The 21,202-nt window shown below is 42.5% G+C and overlaps 1 protein-coding gene across 2 annotated transcripts in view; it reads right to left on the bottom strand.

Moving 5' to 3' along the window:
- Positions 1 to 21,202, bottom strand: part of CARMIL1 (capping protein regulator and myosin 1 linker 1) — a 343,844-nt gene that overhangs the window by 94,106 nt on the left and 228,536 nt on the right. For both annotated transcript variants that reach the window (XM_049764942.1, XM_049764943.1), the window contains exons 18-23: positions 20,070 to 20,151; positions 18,469 to 18,568; positions 18,314 to 18,368; positions 11,487 to 11,659; positions 10,256 to 10,324; positions 6,246 to 6,339 (exon numbers count right to left, since the gene is read on the bottom strand). In XM_049764942.1, coding sequence (XP_049620899.1) covers positions 6,246 to 6,339; positions 10,256 to 10,324; positions 11,487 to 11,659; positions 18,314 to 18,368; positions 18,469 to 18,568; positions 20,070 to 20,151 — 573 coding nt within the window. The remainder of the gene's footprint in view (positions 1 to 6,245; positions 6,340 to 10,255; positions 10,325 to 11,486; positions 11,660 to 18,313; positions 18,369 to 18,468; positions 18,569 to 20,069; positions 20,152 to 21,202) is intronic.

Below are 21,202 nucleotides of genomic sequence, written 5' to 3'. Positions count from 1 at the left end.
CACATTATCTCTCAGAAACACATTTTCACTCTGCGGAGCATAAAGTTACAAAGGCCACAGTAGTTGAAACGAAACCAAAGTATTAAATCATACAAACTTCCAAAAATGCCTTGACCCTCACCCACAGGGGAGCTGGAGAAACGAGCTCTCCCCATGGTGTTTTATTAGTGCTTTTAGTTCAAACGTGAATTTGCAGGTAGTAAAAGCAATTTTTAGGTACTCAGTGGTTGACCAAGATAAGTGAATGTTTAAATGCCTGAAGGATTAGAGACCCTGTGTTGGGAGTTTCCTCGACTCTCCTGCACACAATCTTCATCTTTCTCTCATGAATTTTTAACTATGGAACAGTTTAGAAGTTAAACAAATAGCTCCATGGTGCAGATATGGGTCTCTTTGAAGTTCTTCGAGCCTTACCCCCTGATGGATTCTAATAGCTCTGACAGAAGTTTTTTTAAGGGAGAAACCAGACAAAATTTGAAGAATGGATGCTGGGATAAGCCAAATACACTTACTAACTTCATTTATCCAGTAGGTCTCCAAACACAGGAATATTCCTAGCAAAATGACAGAAAACAGATTTCTACCAAGGAGCTGGAGTGATAGCACAGTGGTAGAACATTTGCCTTGCACACTGCCGACCTGGGACGGACCCAGGTTCGATTCCTGGCATCCCATTTGTTCTCCTGAGCCTGCCAGGAGTGATTTCTAAATGCAGAACCAGGAGTAACCCCTGATAATTGCCAGGTTTGGCCCAAAAGAAAAAATAAATAAATAAAACAAATTTCTACCAAAAATGAAAAAAATCTTGAAACTGACTTATTTGCTTTCTTACACTTAATCTTGAAGAAACATTCATATACACAAGTGATGTTTAGGTGGAAATTCAGCATGTAGAAGCTCAATATGCAAAGGATATGCACTGAACAAGAAAATGTAGTTAATAAGTGAAATGTTTAATGACTTGTAAGGGGTTTGGTTTGGTTTGATTTGGTGGCCATCCCCAGTAAAGCTAAGGGCCTACATCTGGCTATGCATTCAGGAATTACTCTTTGCAGGCTCGGGGAACCATAGGAGAAGCTGGAGATTGAACCTGACTGAGCTGTAAGCATGGTAAATGCCCTACCCACTCTTCTATCATTCCAGCCCCACGGAAAATATTTTTAAAGAATGATTTGAGACGAGTAATAATGTCATCTTTTAATTTTCCCCCCAGTTGTTATTTTGGTTGGTTTATTAATAACTCCACTTAACCGCTGGGTTTTAAATTTATCCCTGTTCTTCCCTGGTTAAGAACTTCTAATAACTATAAAGCTCTCAGTATTATTATATTTCAGTTTTAATTCCCCATATGCTAAAGTGACTCCTACTTAATGCCAATTAGGGACAATTAAAACACAGACTATAATTACTACCATCTCGGAAAACTATAAAACGGAGCAAAAAGGTACCTTTTGACTAAACACAAATGAAGACATTATAAGACTGAAAAGATCGCTGAAATGAAACATCACTAAGCGACACATTAATACCATGACATTTATTACATTAATTTTCTCTTGCTGCTTCCCAAGAAGTCATCTCTTCCAAGGTGACATTACCATCACAGTAAAAGGTTTTAGCTAATGTGATCATGTCTGAAATATGGCAGGCACAGAGCCACCTCCTTTTTTCTCCCCCACCAAAAAAGAAGAGGAAAGCTTATGGTTAAGCATAGGGCTTAACAAAGAGAGAAAAAGCGGGAGGGAGGAAGGAAGGGAGGGAAGAGATAGAGTGAGAGACAGAGGAGAGAGGGAGGGTAGGAGGGAGGAAGGAAGGGAAGAGATAAAGAGAGAAGAGAGGAGACAAAGGAGAGAGAGGAGAGGAAAGAAGAGAGAGAAGAGAGAGGAGAAAGGTGAGTGGAGAAGAGAGGAGAGAGAAGAGAGAGGAGAAAGGTGGGTGGAGAAGAGAGGAGAGAGAAGAAAGAGAAGAGAGAGAGAAAAGAAAAGAGAAGAAGGGAGGGAGAAAGCAGGAGAGGAGAGGGGAGGAGAGGAGAGAGAGAGAGAGAGAGAGAGAGAGAGAGAGAGAGAGAGAGAGAGAGAGAGAGAGAGAGAGAGAGAGAGAGAGAGAGAGAAGAAAATTGTAAGCCCCAGAGACAGGAAGAGGAGAAGGCATAAGGAGAGTGAGAGAGAAACTGGGGACATTGGCGACAGGAAATGTGCACTGGTGAAGGTTGTACATTGTATGACTGTAACTTAATCATGAACAGTTTTATCTGTAAAAAAAAAAACTGAACAACCTTGTAACTACAGTGTTTAAAATTTTTAAAAATAGGAATAAAAAGGTTTATTTTTTCTTTATCTTCAGGCCTGTTTGCATTTTTCTTATTGTGTGTCCCCAGCAGTGGTGTTGAGACCTGTTTATTGGTGTGTTTTTGTTTTTTTCTATCTCATGTGAGGCAGCAGGAAGACCAGTAAGGGTTAGGCCGCCTTTCCCAAGGTAAGTGGTGCCTCTGGTAGAGGTTTCCCTTAAGGACAGAACAAAACACGCTGTACAAACTCCCAAAGGGCTTACTATTTCCCTGCTGCTGGCCTGAAACAGGGGGCTTTTTCTCCAGTCTGCTATGACAACTTGGTGGGACACCTTGAGGTAAAACCAGGGGAACAGTCAAAGTCTGTGGAACAAAATGTTCCAAAGTAGCATAAGCTTCTAAACTAGTGACCCATAGCTATTTGGTATAGCTATTTTGGTTTTTTGGTTGTTTTTTTTTTTTGGGGGGGGGTGGGTGGGTGGGTGGAGGGGTTCGGCCATACCCAGTGACACTCAGAAGTTACTCCTGGCTATTAGCTCAGATATCGCTCCTGGCTCGAGAACCATATGGGACACCAGGGATTGAATCCTGGTCCATTCTAGGTCAGCCTCGTGCAAGGCATGAGCCATTGCCTACCACTGCACCATTGCTCCAGCCCCTGGTTTAGTTATTTTGGGCATCACAACCAGCAATGCACAGGGGTTCCTCCACACTCCGCACTCAGTGATCACTCCTGGTAGGCTCAGTGGACCATACAAGGATTGAACTTGGGTTGGCCACATGTAAGGCAGAAGTTCTACCATTGTACTATCTCTCTGGCCCCTCATGTTATTACAATTAAGACACACCTACTCATCTAAATAGTAAAGATTTCACCAGCTCAGCACCAGTTCACCAATATTCTCCAAAAGTCCATCTTTTTAATATCTAGGATAACAGTTTGCCTTGGACCCTCAAACCTTCAACACAACTAAGCAAAGTTGTCAATTGAGTTTGCTCAGCCTTTTATTCTTGTGGTGAATATAGGAATAAAGGCTTTTAAGCTCTTTACATCACACCGCAAACTAACCAACAGGTTTCTTTAAAGTATGCCTTTGGCTACAAGGTGCTTGGATATTTTTGAAAAAATATTAATGCTTGTATGTTGCATTCCTCTTTTACATATAATCTATATCACTGGAGCCCCACAGTTACCACAGGCTAATGTCTTAGCCTTCCTGTCCTTTATTTTCTTATCTATACAATGGGGATATAACAGAAGCTATTTCATTGGTTTAAATATTACATGTGCTAATCTATGTAAATTTATGTAAAGCATTTGTTTTTACTTCTTGGTTTTTGGGCCATAACTGGTGGTATTCAGGGGTTACTCCTGGCTCTGTGAGCAGAAATTATAATCCTAGCAGGCTCAGGGGACCATATGGGATACCGGGGATCGAACCCAGGTTGGCCAGGAGCCAGGCAAACATCCTAACTGCTGCGCTAATGCTCCAGCCCCTATAGAAAGCATTTTTAAAAGCATCACATATCCAGAGGTTACTATATGCTGCTAAATATAGTTATTCATTAGCTTATCTTTCTGATATATAGATGAAGAAATTAAAGTTCAGAAAAACAAGAATCAAGAAGGTGAAAAGCTGGGCAGTGTTTGATTTAGTCCAATCTTCAGACTTTGTATCTTGGTTGATGTCTTTTGCTTCAGCACAGCTTTTCTTTTCCTGATCTGCAATTTTATTCCTTCCCTTCAACAAACGGAGTATCTAATCATGCGTGCCAGGCACCATGCCAGCAGCTGAGACTAAACAATGAGGAAAAGTACAATAGATCCTGCTGTCCAGGACCTCAGAGTCCTCTGGGAGAAAAATACACAGAGGCAGGAAATTCAAAACACTGTCACAAGGCTAATGAGAGGGAATCCCAGGAAATTCTGAGACCCCCCCCCCCACATATTCCCCAGGGAAGAAAAGGAGCTGAGACTCTTCCATGGATGAGCTGATACTTGACTGTCATCTAGACAGACAGACAGGCTAGTAGGAAAGGCCTGAGTGTCATATAGAAAATAATGGCAGTGAGTCCTAAGATTGGCAATCACACAAACTTATAAAAATAATAAGCTGTCGGGTCCCAGGGTCTTGAGGCCCAAGAAACTATCTTTACAGCAATTTCCCTGGGGGGTGGGGGGGAACAAACAAGAATAAGGGCCAGTCAGAGAGAGGGTAGGCAGAGGACAACAGCATGTCCAGGGATGATTTTCATGCCAGGATTTATCCTCAACTCCACTGAGAAGGGATGAATAAAAGAGAGTGGATGGATTAAACTTCACTAAGAATTAAGATGGCATGAAGCTGGAAGATGGCAGAGTCCCAGGTGCAGGATCATACTACAGGTCATTCAAGCTAGGCCTCATCAGACAAAGCATGACCCTGACCACTGAGTTACTAATTCTATTTTTGATCGCCATTTAGACAACCGACAAATGGAGGCCAATAAGACAACATGAAAGATGGTGAGAACCAAATTAAGGCATGTAGAGTAGGTGTAAGGGAGAGGAGGAGAGTTGAAGGGGAGCTCCATGGTATGGAATCAGTAAACTCAATGACCTATTATTGGTAAGGAGACTTGGGAAGACAAAGTCAAGTTTGGGAGGCGGACAAGAAAGTAGAAGTACCAAATGGGAGACTAAGTAGGGAGGGAAGACTTCGAGTCCTCAGAGAGCATTCTCAATGGAAAGATTCTTTGGAGAGGAACCATTGAGGTACATGTAAAAATCAGGTGGACAATAATCAGAACCACACAAAGCAGGGGTCTCAAACTCGTGGCCCGTGGGCCCCTCCATACAACATTTTGTGGCCCTGCCCTAAAGGAATCTTTTTTTGTTTTGTTTTGTTTTAGTTGTTTGGGTCACACCCCCCAATGTTCAAGGCTTACTACTGACTTTACACTCAAAGATCACCCCGGCTTTGCCTCCTGCAACCCCCCAGGTAAATTGAGTTTGAGACCCCTGCATGTCAAAGATCAAAGATCAAAGGGCGGAGTGGTAGCATAGTGGTAAAGCGGTTGCCTTGCATGCGGCTGACCCAGGATGGACACCAATTCAAATCCCAGCATTCTGTGTAGTTCCCTGAGCCTGCCAGGAGTGATTTCTGAGCTCAGAGCCAAAAGTAATCCCTGAGTGCTGCCCGGTGTGGCTCAAAAATCTAAATAAATAAATTGATTAAAATAAAAAGTAACCTAATAATAGAGTATTTTCTTTCCTAAATCTAACATGTTTTTAGAAAATATGGGTGCTGTAGAGATTGCACAGTGGTAGGGCATTTGCCTTGCCTGCAGCTGACCCAGGATAGACGCAAGTTTAACTCCTTGCATCCCATATGGTCCTCCAAGGCTGCCAGGAGCGATTTCTGAGTGCAGAGCCAAGAGTAACCCCTGAGAGCCGCCAGGTGTGGCCCCTAAAAAAGAAAAGATCAATGGGAAAAGCAGGGAGTCACTTACAGGGTACCTTTCATGTAGGATGTGTTGGATTTTGAAGAGGGGGACAAAACATCCATGAAACATGGCAATGAATATGAGTTTGGATTTACAGGCAGTGGTGGCGAGAGGTGTCACTAACAACCCTGAATTTTTTGATGAGGAAAACAACAGGAGGTTCCATCTAGGAAAACAGAAGAGGCTCAAGCTGGGCATCAGCTGCTCTCTCCCTCCACAGGGTGATCTGCATCTCAGCTGTGGTTTGCTGATGCTGTCAGAGTATGATGTCCTCCCTTAAATTTCACAACTTTTAGCTCTCTGATTTTTCATTCCTCCTCCTGTCAGCATGATGTGAGTCGTGATAAGAAAACGAGCTAATGAGGGGGGAAAATAAGCATTGCAAAACACCAAATACCATTCGGACCTTTGAAACTAACATGATCAACTCAAACAGGAATTTGTTCAAATTAAGCTCTTGACATCTCAATACCTTCTGCAGGGCCTCTTCAGTTTTCTCAGGGTTCGTTTTCAGGGCTTGAGAAGCATCGTACATAGGAATCGGCATAAATCTCAATGTGTAGTTCCTAGGAAAAGAAGAATGCACTTATTTTAAAATAATTTCTAATTTCCTTCATTCAATTTCCATCTTTAAAATCCGGAAAGGCAATTGCCAGAGTATTTTACTAGGACCATTTTAGGGCTGTACATGTTCTAGTCAAGAATTTGCAGTCTTGGGGTTGGAGAGTGGTGCAAGAGGTAAGGCATCTGCCTTGTGTGTGCTAGCGTAGGATATACTGGGGTTCGATCCCCCAGCATCCCATATGGTCCCCCAAGTCAGGAGTGATTTCTGAGTGCAAAGCCAGGAGTAACCTTTGAGCATCACTGGGTATGGCCCAAAAACAAAAAAACAAAAACAAAAAACACACACACAAAAAAAATGAATTCGCAGTCTAAGAAATGGACACAGAGAAACCATTTTGTTGTTTAGTTTTTAGTGTGTCATTCTTTGCAAAGCAGAAGTTTTCAACAGGGCTTGCAAAGAGACAGTGAGAAAGCCTGGCAGGGCAAAGGTGAGAAAGACCAGTCACAACTTGTTCCTTGGACGTTAGTGACTAGCTGATGTGAACTGTCTACATGCAACAGCCAGACCTCAACTGTAAGAGTAGGTCCCAACTCCCAGCCAAACACTAGCCAGCAAAGCCAAGAAGATAGTGTGCTCAAAAACAAAGTGTTCAGACTAGAGGACCCTGGAAAAAGAGACTATCACCAAGAAGGCTCAAGGAATGGTTTCTGTGCATGGCAGTTTGCATTTGAGGCATCTGAGGGCAATCCAGAATGTTCTAGAGAGCAAACCAAGCGACAGTGGAAAGGGCAGCAGCATTAGCTGCCTGGCTCTGACCAGCTAATTACACACAGCAGGGCAAGGGCGAGACAAGCACAAGAAACTACATCTCTGATCCTGCCTTTGAGTTGGACCTTACTGCTAAATGCCAGGTACCCAGAGACTGGCACATCTGCTCCCCTTTACCTACTTCCCCACCTTTACCCCAAAAGGCATCTGTCTTCCTCTCTGAGACATGCAGGAAAAATGGCTCAAGGTTCTCACTCGCTTGACAGTGAGTTTGTGATATTCTGTCACAGAACAAAAGGATAATGAATGCCATAATAATGCTCATAATGAATGCCATTGTTAGAGACTTTGAGGGCTATTTTCTGGAAGCAGAAATCATCACTCATTACTAATGTACAGACTTAAGAATGAAGAAATTAGAAAAGACAATCATCTTAATAAGGACCTTTGTGATGGGAATGTTTTACTGGTGATGGGTGGTGTTCTTTGCATGACTGAAACCGAAATACAATCATGTATGTAATAAAGTTAGTTAAATAAAATAAATAAATAAATAAATAAAAATAAGGACCATCATCAGGGCAGGAGCAATAGCACAGTGGGTTTGCCTTGCACACGGCCAACCCAAGTTCATTCCCCAGCATCCCATATGGTCCCCTGAGCCTGCCAGGAGCAATTTCTGAGCACAGAGCCAGAACTAACCTGAGTGCTGCTGGATGTGATAAAAAAAAAAATAATAATAATAATAATAAGGGTCATCATCTAGATGGGTAGATTAGTTGGAAAAAAATATAATATATTTTAATCACACCAGCCAATTATCTGAGTGACTCTAATGTAACAACCAGCAGAGAAAAACTTATTTTCTGGGGCCAAAGCAACAGTACAGCAGATAGGGCTCTTGCCTTGCACATCACCGATTGGGGTTCAATCCTTGGCACCCAACTGGTTTCCTTGAGCTCCACCTGAGCACAGTCAGGAGTAAGCCCTAGGCACTGCCAGTGTGACCCCCCTCAAACAAAAACCAAACAAAAGTCTGAATTTAATTTTTACACCTTGGAAATCTTTCAATAAAACTCCTTGGATCTGATGAAGAGACTCATGCACCTGAAACTAGAAGACAATAAATCTGTTTTCCTGCTTGGAAGATTTTCCTTGGCCTCATTCGATTCTGATCAGCCCAGCAGCCTGTAAGCAAATGTGGTTTGGGACCACTGGTACCCGAGCACAGTAGACATAGGGTCCGAGCCAAGGAATGCCCCCATCAATCTGGAGATTGGCTGTGGACACTCTTGGCTGCCCACAAAGACGAGTCGGAGCTTCCTGGCTTATACACCATCAGAGTGACAAATGGTTTTGACATGGCCAAGTGCATCTAACTGGAGAGAAAGGATTCTGTTTAGAGGGTTGGTTGGAAGCTGTAGAAACAAGGCAGGGCAGGCCAGCACAACTCAGAAGGCAGGGACAGGGTTGGATGGTGCCAATCTCCTGATCCACATTTTATGCTGACCCAGCCTTGCAGAAATGTGACCCCTTTGCAAAAACATGGAAGAGGAAGAGACTTTAGGCTCTCATGTGTACTAAAGAAAGAGGTGAGATGTTCAGATGAAGACTTCAGAGTGATGGAGCGGAAAACTGAGTAGAGAAAAAAGGCTCCTAATTATGGGGCTACAATCCCTCTATATCACAGAGCTCAGAGAGAAGTCACCTGCATGAAGGGAAAATCTAAGAAAACACAAATCAATCAGGGCGGGATGGAGCAATAACACAGCAGGAAAGGCATTTCCCTTGCATGTGCCCAGCCCAGGGTTCAATCCCTGACATCCATATGGTCTCTCAAGCACTACCAGGAGTAATTCTTGATTGCAGAGCCAGAAATAACCTCCTAAATATTTCTGGGTGTGGCCCCAAAACAAACAAACAAAAAAAGAACATTAAAAAATGAGAGTGCCTTCTTCATCCCGAGACCAGATCAGTTTCTCATTTTATTTCCCACCTACATCTGTGACCTTCTATTTTTGATGCTCTGAAATTCTGTGCCTTTAGAAAACAACAGGAAAGCTGCAAAGCTCATTAAGGACCAGATAGCTGGCATTTTTTTCAGCCAGGTCTGCATCACCATTTGCTCAGCTGGGAAGAGAGCAAATGACAGGTCCTAGCAAGGCTGTGTCACTACGGTGATGAAACCAAGGCTTTCAGGAGAAAGACGGTGTCAGCCTGAGGCTCAGAAGGACAGCATCGGCCTGATGCTCACCAGGCAGTGAATTCATTGTTATTCTCTGGACCTGGCTGCCTGCCCCCCCACATGTGGGATCATAGTTTTCTCCTGTCCCAGATGTAATACTCAGTAACACTCAGTAGAGAGACAGTGACCCATAGAGCAGAGAAGCAAGGCACTGCCCCCAGCAGCTTCCCAGATCCATCTCCCTCTGAAGACACACATCAGGAAAGTGGGGGGTGGGGGGGCTTCTAGACCATGGTGATAAGGCAAGTGTTATGTTGAAGCCAGTGATACACAGTTTTGGTTTCCTGGTGCCTATAAAACTCATATTAATATTATGCCAAAGTGAAGGCCACAATGACAGTACAGCAGGTAGGGTGTTTGCCCAATGTGAGTTCAACCCCAAGTACCCCATATAGACCCCTGAGCACCACCAGGAGTGATCCATGAATGCAGAGCCAGGAGTAAGCCTGAGCACCATTGACTGTGGCCTGAATACCCCCCCAATATTGGGGTACAGAGAGAGCTCAAAGTGGTGGGACACATGCATGTACATGGGACATGTGGGTTGTCACCCCAAGTTGGGAAGATGACTCAAAGGTTTAGGGTGTAAACTTTACAGCCAGGAGTCCTGGGTTTAATCCCCCAGTGCTGCATAGGCACTTCCAAACGAACAACACAGTGTGATGTCTGTGAAAAGCTGGGAAACAGGGTACCTTGTAATCCCCCCACAAACTGGGATGGCAGAACTGGCATTAGCCTGTACAGATGTGGAAAAGCAGAGCATGGCAGGAAGTTCCCAGCAACCTGGCTGGTTTTTCAGCTCAAACCCAGGCTACTGTTCCTTCTGTCACCCACAGAGAGCACGGGCACCCCTGGATTTCTGGTGTCCTTCCAGAAGGAGGTGTTTGTCCTGATTGAAACTTACTTTTCCAGAGCGACAGCGATATCTTGGAAGCCCTGTGCAGTGATGTTGTTCTTGTCCCATATGACAGTCCTGTTTGAAAGTCAAATCACATCCAAGATCAGACACGAAGGAAGAGAGGAAATAATTCTCCCAACAAAGAGAAATCGTAGCAGCCAGAGTGTCCAGGCTTTTGAGTACAGAGGCGTTTTGTGAACAAAGAACCAGGTTCATTTCCATCAAAGCACATTTTCCTCCACCACGATATTCTTAACACATTTCCCACCCCAATAATGTGGAAAACAGAAAAATCCTTACAAGCAACAGCATCTTCAAAAAACTGCCCATTCAGCTGTCTAATGCTTTACTGGTCAGAGCATGCTACAACTTGATTCTGTTAATGTGCTCCTAGTAAGTATGAAGTTTCTGTACCTGAGGATGAGGCTATTAATGAGAGAAACTCATTAGTCCCATGTTGCATATAAAAATACTACCAGTATTAAGGCCTTCCTTTTCCCTTAAAAGAACTAGATAGAGGTCATCACAATGAGAGTTTCTAGCATGGTATATATATATATAGGTGTCTCGGCATATCTTTTCCCAGACAGACTTGCAGTGGCCAAAGCAGGGTGAAGGGTTTGGCTTTAGTTCAGCCTATCTCATACTCAAGAGCAAGGAACTACTGAGACCAAAGGAACCATCGAAAACGAGGCCTTCACAAGTAATGAACATTTACCCTATAGCAGCCTTGAGCTCTGCTTGGCAGATATGGGGTCTTATGAGTACATAGGTAGTTTCTAGACTCCACTGAAAAAAATTGCTGAATACACCATTAGTGACCAACATGAATTTGCCTTTGAATCAAGGGTCCCCGGGTCTACTTTCTACTGAGAGGAGAGGTTTAAGGGAGACCAGACAGTGAGCTCTGAATGAAGGCCAAGCACCCTTGTGTGCTGTCAGCACCACCTACTTCTAGCATTGGCCATGAATCTCCTCACACTCTCCTCACCCCTCAGTCCTTACTGACTGGAAGTTGGAAACCATGACACTTTGCATCAAGGCTGGCCTCACCTTGGATATGACTCCAACAATAATTTGGAGGCCTCGCTACTAATCGAGGTCTCACTCCTCAAAGAGAAGATGTGAACCAGGTGGGCCTCTACTTTCCTCAGGCCCAGGGACTCTCCCAGGCTGGTCCATAAAGGGCCTTTCTAGGCCATTTTCAGCACATGGGCCAAGGGCCCTCTCCAAGTACCTGAGCTTGGTGTTGATCTGCAGCGCCTTGGCAAGCATCTTGGCCCCCATGTCCCCCATTGCATTCCCGCTGATGTCCACTTTGGTCAGGGACGTGTTGCTTCCCAGGGCATTAATAATGATGGTGACCTCAGTCTTGAGCTTGGAGTCGGCCAGGGACAAGGACTGCAGGGGCTGGAAGGACAACAGGTAATGCCCACATGTTAGATTACATGTTATTTAACTCAAAACAAGATCATCCTGGTTCCTTTCTATCTTTCTTTATAAGTTGGTTTTACTCCAAAATAGAAATTGTCTTATATGTAAACTCAGACTCAGAATAGCCTGAGCTATCTGTCCAAACTCCCCTACCTAGGGGTGGTCTCCATATTCAACAAAAACCACCATTCTGGCAGGCTGCTCACTCTCCATAGGAGGTAGAAGATTGCCAAGCTACCTGTGTTTCACCATCAGCCTGGTTTGGATTACTTAATACATGATCCTGCTTCAGACCCATTCACCCAGGTTCAGAGATACAATGCTTGGTGTGATTTTAAACTCCCACAGTCCCAGCAAAGGAGTTGGCATCTCTTGGCTAAAATACAACAGTAATTGGACCTTGCAGGAAATGGGCCTTTGGAGGCAGACATGGAGGATTTGTATTTCACTGACTGCTGAATACTGGCTGGTTCTCTTCAAAGAGAAGCCAAGGGGAAAAAAAAAAAAAAACAACAACAGGGTGGCCAACAGAAACCCTGCTGAAGTAGAGTCCAATGGGGAAAATATATATAAAATATACAAAAAATGTCATTGCTTCAGAGAGATTGTGAGATAAAGTCGCATCTCAAAATATGAGTTGAGAGCAAATGTAAAATGAAAACCAGCTGAAATGAGTAGCACTGTTGTTATTGGCCGCTATGGTGCCCCAATGTGTGGGCCAATGGTTACATGCAGTTACTGTAATGATGTGCCTTCAATGACAAACATTTACATCTTTTTCTCATTTAATCCTATTAACCCAATATTTAGATAGTATTATCGTAGGTACGGTTAGCTCTACTTCCCAAATGAGAAACAGAGAAGTTCAGAGGCTCAACACAACTGGAACCAACACAACTGGAACCAAGGTCCCTTCCAGATGTGTCTCCTATTCCTGATACAGTCTTGCTCTGGGAGCTAATATTATGTCTTAGTCATCATCATGCATAGCTTTAATTTTTGGGGGGTGGTGGGGTTGGGTTAAGTAAGGTTAGAGTCACACCTAACAATATTCAGGGGATCTTCTCATTCTGTGCTTGAATTGATCCCTGGCCATGCACAGGGCCATGTGTTATGCTGAAGATTTCAACTGAGGGGGGCAGAATAAGGCAAGTGCTTGCACCACTGTACTATCTCTCTGGTACTTTAAATACATATTTTAAGTGCCTTAGAAGACACAAAAACAAGGAGAATTATAAAATAGAGATATTTTATTATACAGAGATGTGAGGAGAATTCAAAGCAATGCTTTTACTGTCCATTTAAACCAAGGACTGGATGGTACAGCTGGTTTGATTCAAGCACTGCATGTGGTTACCTGGAGCACCACCAGAAGAAAAACCTAATCAGAGAGCCAGGAAAAGCATCTGAGCACCATTGGGTATGGCCCCCAAAACATCACCCTTCCAAAAGGCCTGAATGTCACTGCCGCTGCCTTAGTTTGACTTACATTGGCTTTAACAGAATAAGAGGATTCTCACTTCCCCAGTTCACTGGACTTCTTGATGTTGAGTCCCTAATCCTATGGCATTCACGTCTACAGTTCTTGACTTAGGCGGTAACCTCAGAAGCCCAACATACTGAAAGTTCCAATGCATCCAAGTGTCAGAATTCACAATGCCCTGTGGGGTGTGGTTGAGTGATTTCTGGGCGCTTTCAGGTGGTCTATTGACCTCATCACACAAAACAGTCCATGTGCTAATTCTTGGGTATTGGGTTGGGCCACGTCTTGCAGTGCTCAGAGGCTGCTACAAGGTACTTTGGCTGGGGTTATTCTCAGTGAGGTTTAGGGGACTATGTGGGGCCATGGATTAAATCAGGGTGGCTGTATAAAGTGCTTTATCCTTGGGCTTTCTCTCTGAGCCCCTGAAATAGTGTTGTGTTTTGTATGTATGAGTATGAGTCTGAGTCTATTGTCAGGAACTGAACTCAGAACTTGCCCATGAACTACCCATGAAAAGTATGTACTCTTACCATTGAGCCACAATCCTGGCCCTACCATTTTTTTTTCCTTTTTAAAAAAATTTTAAGAACAATTTTAAGGGCCCGGAGAGATAACACAGCGGCGTTTGCCTTGCAAGCAGCCGATCCAGGACCAAAGGTGGTTGGTTCGAATCCCAGTGTCCCATATGGTCCCCCGTAACTGCCAGGAGCTATTTCTGAGCAGACAGCCAGGAGTAACCCCTGAGGACTGCCGGGTGTGGCCCAAAAACCAAAAACAAAAATTTTTTTAAATTTAAATTTAATCACCCTGAAATACAAAATTATTCATGACTAAGTTTCAGGCATAGAATTTTATAACCCCAATCATTTTACCAATGTCCACTTCCTCCACCAATAACCCCTTCTAACCCCTCTCCCACCCACACACATATTCCCAAGTCTACCTTCTCTATGTCAGGCACTCTGTTCTTTTTCTTTTTGTTTTGTTTTTGGCCTCACCTGGCAGCACTCGCAGGTTACTCCTGGCTCTGCACTCAGAAATTGCTTTTGCAGGCTCAGGGGACCATATGAAATGCCCAGGATAGAACCCCGTCCAACCCACATCAGCAGCATGCAAGGCAAATAAATGCTCTACCACTGTGCTATCACTCTGGCCGCTTTTTCTTTCTTCTTTTCGGGCACTGTGGTTTACAAGACTATTACTCCATTTCTTTACTTAAGACCCCTTATTCAAGGACCACAGAAAGAACCAGGGGCTGGATTTTGTGCTTGGGGTGTTTGAGACCTAAGACTGGCATCTGAAACCGCATGATCTTTTGAGCACCAAAGGAGCTTTTGATCCTTTGAGCTGGGCATGGCCAAAAAAATAAGAAATAACCCAAATCTTCATTCAAGTAAATGCCAAAAAAAAAAAAAAAAAAAAGGAACTAAAAAGCTCTTCAGAGTCCCACAATAGGAATGTGTTGTTTTTTTGTTTTTTGTTTTTTGTGGTTTTTGGGTCACACCCGGCAGTGCTCAGGAGCCACTCCTGGCTCCCTGCTCAGAAATCGCTCCTGGCAGGCACGGGGGACCATATGGGATGCCGGGATTCGAACCGATGACCTTCTGCATGAAAGGCAAACGCCTTACCTTCATGCTATCTCTCTGGCCCCACAATAGGAATGTTTTAAATAAAAATCAAAGCATGCTGCTTTGGAAAGTGACTGTAATCACATTTTCCCATCATGCAGCAACCACCCAAAAAATGATATATTAAGCTTCTTCTCCAATCTGGAAAACCGCCAAATCTCCAAGCTACTGAGTATCCATCTCGGTATTACATTCAGTCTAATACCCCCCCCCCCAGTTCACACTTAAAAATAATAGGCAAAGTCATTAATGCATACCAAAGAGGCTGGATATCATGTATATTGATAAGGTCACCCCATCTTGATTTGCAGCACTTCGCCATGACACCACTGTCTAAAGTCCTGCCCTTTCTTTCTTGCAAAGCTCAACAAGCACATCGGAGCATCTCTCTGCTCTAGGCATTACCAGGAAGAACACACTCTTTTGTGCTGCTCCTAACATACATGGTGTAGCTTGAGTACTTGCAAATAAGATTCCCACCATCCTTGACCCTCTGCATCTCTGTCCCCAATTCTGTGCATAGCAGCCTGTCAAAGATTGGCTCTAAGGTGATACTAGAACCCATGGGCCTTGAGGCTTTCCAGGAGAAGGTCATAGACAATCCTTGGCCAAGAAAGAATTTCATAGGTGCTGAAGAGATAGAACAGAGGGGAAAGGTGCTTGCCTATACCTTTGTACTTCCCAGTTACCCTGGATTTGATCCCCGGAATTTCAGATGGTCCTCCAAGCACTGCCAGGAGTGATCTCTGAGCACAGAACCAGTGAAGCCTGACCCACCACTGGGTCTGACCCAGGAATAAAAAATAACAAAAAAGAATTCCGTAGGCTCTCAGAGTATGAGAGAGAGAGAGAGAGAGAGAAAGAGAGAGAGAGAGAGAGAGAGAGAGAGAGAGGGAGAGAGAGAATGAGACAGAGAGAGAGAATGAGACAGAGAGAGAGAATGAGACAGAGAGAGAGAGAGGGAGAGAGAGAATGAGACAGAGAGAGAGAATGAGACAGAGAGAGAGAGAGGATTGCAAAAAGCAAAGTGGTTCTTATAAAAGAAAACTAGGAAATATGCCCAACTGTGGCAAAGAAAGAATATTTTTTTAGTTTTTTTTTTTTATTGGAAGGGGAGAGGGGTCACACCTGGCAGTGCTCAGGAGTTACTCCTGGCTCTGTGTTCAGAAATTGCCCTTGGCAGGCTTGAGGAACCATATGGGATGCTGGAAATCAAATCACCATTCGTTCTGGGTTGGCCTCGTACAAGGCTAATGCCCTACTGTTATCTCTCTAGTTCCTTTCCTCCCATATTTTGGGGTTTTTCCAAAGGAAGAATTTTTATAATCAAAAAATATCTTTTTTCTGTTGGGGCTTGACTAGGCAGTTCTTAAAAACTACTCCTGGCTTTGTGCTCAGAGGTCACTCCTGGAAGTGTTCAAGGGATCATATGTGCTGCTGGTATCAAATGAGGTCTGGTCCCACTCAAAGCAAATGTCTAAATCTCTCTCTGCAATTTCTAAGGCACCAGAAACATATTTTCCATTAAGTTATACTTAAAATTAATTTCTGATCATTGAAAAGATAGTTCTGTGGGTAGGGCACTTGACTGCACACAGCTGACCAGGGTTTGAGCCCCTGTATTCCATATGGTTTTCCAAGTACTGCAAGGAGTAATTCCTATGTGCATAGCAAAGAGTAACCCCTATTTTGTTTAGGGGGTTCAGTGTGCCCCCCAAAGCAAAAAATATCATTTTCCTAATATGTATGATATGAAAAGTGTTTGGGGATAAATAATAAATATAATACTGCAACATTAACTTCCCTCATCTTTTAAAATCTAGACCAATACCGGGACATGAGAAACTCATATGAAATATCTAAAACAACTTAAAATCTATAATGCCTAAATTGCTTTCTAGTCATGCCCCTAATTTTTTTTTTTTTTTTTTTTTTTTTTTGTGGTTTTTGGGTCACACCTGGCAGTGCTCAGGGGTTATTCCTGGCTCCATGCTCAGAAATTGCTCCTGGCAGGCACAGGGGACCATATGGGACGCCGGGATTCGAAAAGATGACCTTCTGCATGAAAGGCCTTACCTCCATGCTATCTCTCCGGCCCCACCATGCTATCTCTCCGGCCCCTAATTTTAAAAACACCACAGAAAAGACATCTTAAAACTGGGGTCTGTTAGTAAATGGGGACATCAAGAAGAGGCCAAATTCATTATATATTAATGAGTTTCATGTCTAGCCCATCCTTGGGAACCATATCTGAGCCATCAACAAACAGAACAGAATTTTCTCCTGTCGCCAGAACAGGTGTAGTGGGGGCAAGAGAAAGAAACGTTCCAGCCTCCATGTCTTGCTCAAAGCTTTCTCAAAAAAGTTGTAGAATTTGTTTTTCCTGTTTAAATTCAAATGGGAAAGTGAGATATAATTTTCAATGTGGCATACCTCAAAAGATTAATACAGGAAGTCACTCTTACAGCCTACAAAAACAGCTATTACAAAACATGAAGAAGCCAAATATTTAAAGTAGGAACACAGAGTGATTTGGATTTTCCAAAAAGCTAAGTTTGGTGACTAATTGGAAAGTGAAAAAAACCCTACGAGCAGTAGAGAAATAGAAACACTAATATAATAAATAAGTCAGGTCAAGATTATGAGAATTAATGACATTCTTTCTCTGTCCATGAAATATCTTTTCTTTTTTCCTATAGTATTTTAAAGGGCAACAAAATGTGATATTACTCGAAATTATCATTCTATACTCTAAGCCAACTGAGTATGAGCAAGGAACAATTAAATGGAATAATAAAAAAAAAAAAAGACTAATAGAACCCAAGGAGCAATTTCGGAGGAAGGACAACTTTCTTACTCTCTCATAATTCTACATAATTACCAGATGAAATTCAAATTAGCAGTATGATGGGTCTCGGCACGATAAAAGGTCACAAAGTCAAGCAGATTGTAAAAATTCATGCCTGCAGATCAGTGTATTAGCTAGAGTTCGGAAATGCTTATGAAAATGTGGGTTTACAAGCCAATGAACATTTCTTCTCATCTATTAGTTACAAGCTTCTTCTAATTAGAAATGAATGGGACGAGTGGAAAAATAAGCTTTTTTTTAATTAATTTATTTGAAATGCAGGTGGGGTAAAGACACCCACATAATGGTCATAAGGTTCAAGGGTCATAATTGGTAATAACTCAGACCACCCCAGACAAAGGGTTCAAACTCAAGCCCAAGAACTGACTGCTTAAATTCTGCAATGCTGGGCGGTACAAATGTCACACCCGGGGCTTCTCTGAAGGCCATGTGGTGTCAGGAATTAAATTTGGGGGTCCTGGGCATCAAAATCAGACAGTGAGTCCAATGCAACCCTATGAATGTAATAAAGCATAAATATTATTACATTAAAAATCTAGACGATATAAAATGTATATAGAGAAAAGATCATCAGAAAGCACATATTCAGCATGAGCCTGGTGGGCAGAATTTAAGCGCACAACTAGAAGCAAATGTTGTCAAATACTCACTGATTCTTCATCCTGAATCATCTGTACTAAGTTGTCCAACACCGGTGTCAGATTTCTAAAGGGATTTTAAAGATGAGGAGAGCAGAAATCAAATCAAATGCTTTCAGAAAGAGAGTTCCTTTCATCCTTGTCATGCAAGAAAATTCAAGACTTACTTGGATTTCATATTATTAAAATTTTTGCCTAATGCCAAGTGTTGTATTGATCTGTTTTTACTGAGCCACACTATTAAGGTAGATAGGTCCGATTCGAGACCTGGAAAGAAGCAAAATAAGTAAAAAATCAAAACCCACGTATGAAAATATGAAGTCTCAGCTGGAACACAATGAAGCAAAGGTGATGAGCAGTCGCATGGCTGCCATCTTAAAAGAGAAAATGGTGTATTTCCAAAGGAAGTCTGTGCCCTCTTACCATGCAGGCTAAACTCATTCTCTACAAAGACTAAACTCAATCTCAAACACAATCATTGGCTAAACAAAGCCAGCAGGGACTGGGTAGAGAAATAGCAGCAATACTCATCTTTCTCCCTGACTTTGTCAGCAAAATTCTCAATATACTATTCATTGATAGGTAACTTCAATTCACCTGGCCTATGTTCATTTTACAGGCACATATCATAGGCTATTACAATAAGTAGAATGAAGCTAAGAAAACTGGCTTCTGAAAATAATAAGCATTTATTATCATCAAGAAGACAAAGGTTGGTCTTGGATCTTTATCAATGTACTGACAATTGGTTTAAATTTGACCCTTCTTTAAAAGCAAAATCTGTTTTTAAAATATAGAATTCAGGGGCCGGAGAGATAGCACAGCAGTAGGGCATTTACCTTGCATGCGGCTGACCCAGAAGGGATCCGGTTCGATTCCCAGCATCCCATATGGTCACCCAGCCTGCTGGGGCAATTTCTGAGTGCACAGCCAGGAGTAGCCCCTGAATGCCGCTGGGTGTGGCCCAAAAAACCACTCACTCACTCAATCAATCAATCAATCAATTAAAAAAATACAGAATCCACTGGTTATAGACTCAACTCAGTATGGTGTTTGGCATAATGTTTATGGCCTAAATAAACCTTGTTGGCAAATTTGAAAGCCCACCAGGTAGAATTCTTGCCTTATTTGACCACAATAAAAATTTAAAAAATAACAAAACAAAACAAAACAAAAAAACAGTGATAGCACAGTGGCGTTTGCCTTGCAAGAAGCGGATTCAGGACCAAAGGTGGTTGGTTCAAATCCTGGTGTCCCATATGGTCCCCCGTGCCTGCCAGGAGCTATTTCTGAGCAGACAGCCAAGAGTAACCACTGAGCACTGCCAGGTGTGGCCCAAAACCCAAAAACCAAAAATCAAAAAAAAAAAAAGAATTCTTGCCTGTATGTATGAGACCTTGGATTCAATCCCTAGTACCACAAAATAATAATAATCATAATCATAATCATAAAGAAAATTAATTTAAATCTGAGGCAAGAGTAATAGTATAGCAGGTTGGGTGTTTGCCTTGCATGAGGCCAACCTGGCTTCGATCCCCCTTATCTCCCCAGGAGTCGTTTTTTTCAGTATAGAGCCAGGAATAACCCCCGAGCATTGCTGGGTATAGCCTATAAATAAAACAATTAAATCAATTTTAATTTTAAGTGTTATTAATTAAGAAGGAAAATAATATTCTTTTATCAAGGAGTTATCTACACTAGGCTGGAAGATCCCTTTCCTAACTTCCTTCTCATCATCTTTTTCTTTCTTTTCTAATTTCAGACTCACCATTGTCAGAGATGTCTAAGCTGGTGATATTGTGGATCTCGGCGATACAGCCTTCCAAAACTTGAGCACCTCCTGATCTCAGCTAGAAAAACACAAACCCAAAGTGAAAATCAAACTTATCACCTACTCAGGGTGTCATGAAAAAGTTCTGAAGAGATACTAAATTTAGTACGGAGAAACAACAATTTATCAAATCCGAAAAAGCTATTATCAATGGCACAGAAGCAACTCCTTGTCACTGCTTTATTTCCCCATATCACATAAAAGTGAAAATTCCTAGGAAAAGAGAAAATGCAGCTGGAGACCAGACAGAGTCATCAGTAAAGAGTGAATATGTTTGAGTTTTTTGAATTTTTCCTCGTGTCTGACCTTTGGAAACCTAACGACCTTATGGTCATGGGAAAGAAGCTGGGCCATAACATTATCATTGACCTTAAGTGAGACTATTCCCTGAGGACTAAGGAAATAACTGAAGGAAATAGTAAAAACAAATGTGGGGGCTGGAAGGGACTGGAGAGATGGTTCAACAGGCTGAGTATATGCTTACATGAGAGAGACCTCAGCTGGATCCCTAAATGTGAACGGTTTCCTTCCAACCACCACAAAGAGTGACTCAAGAGTGGCTCCCATTGCCATCAGCATCACTAGCAGCTTTTCACTGCCGGTATGACCCCAAAACCCAAACCAACTTTGCAGGTCAAACATTTTAAGGAAGAATGAACCTGTAATCCAGTGGTCCTCAAACTATGGCCCGCGGGCCACATATTGTATTTGTATCTGTTTTGTTTCTTTGTTGCAAAATAAGATCTATGCAGTGTGCATAAGAATTCGTTCATAAGTTTTGTTTTTAACTATAGTCAGACCCTCCAATGGTCTGAGGGACAGGGAACTGGCCCCCTGTTTAAAAAGTTTGAGGACCCCTGCATCAGTCCCTGAAATGATTAGAAGCAGGTGCTATACAGCTGAAGACAATTAATTATAACATGATTTATAAAAACCAGCCATGGGGGAAAAAATGACTAAAATTTATTAGAGTTATTTTGGTAGGGCAGAGATATTACAGTAGGCAAGGCATATGCCTTGCACCCCATATCGTTTCTCAAGCACCACTAGTAATGATCACAGAGTCAGAA

The sequence above is a fragment of the Suncus etruscus genome, chromosome 18 (genome assembly GCF_024139225.1).
Source record: "Suncus etruscus isolate mSunEtr1 chromosome 18, mSunEtr1.pri.cur, whole genome shotgun sequence".
Classification (NCBI taxonomy): domain Eukaryota; kingdom Metazoa; phylum Chordata; class Mammalia; order Eulipotyphla; family Soricidae; genus Suncus; species Suncus etruscus.
The sequence above is the reverse complement of the archived record's forward strand: the minus strand, read 5'-3'. Positions and strand labels throughout refer to the sequence as shown.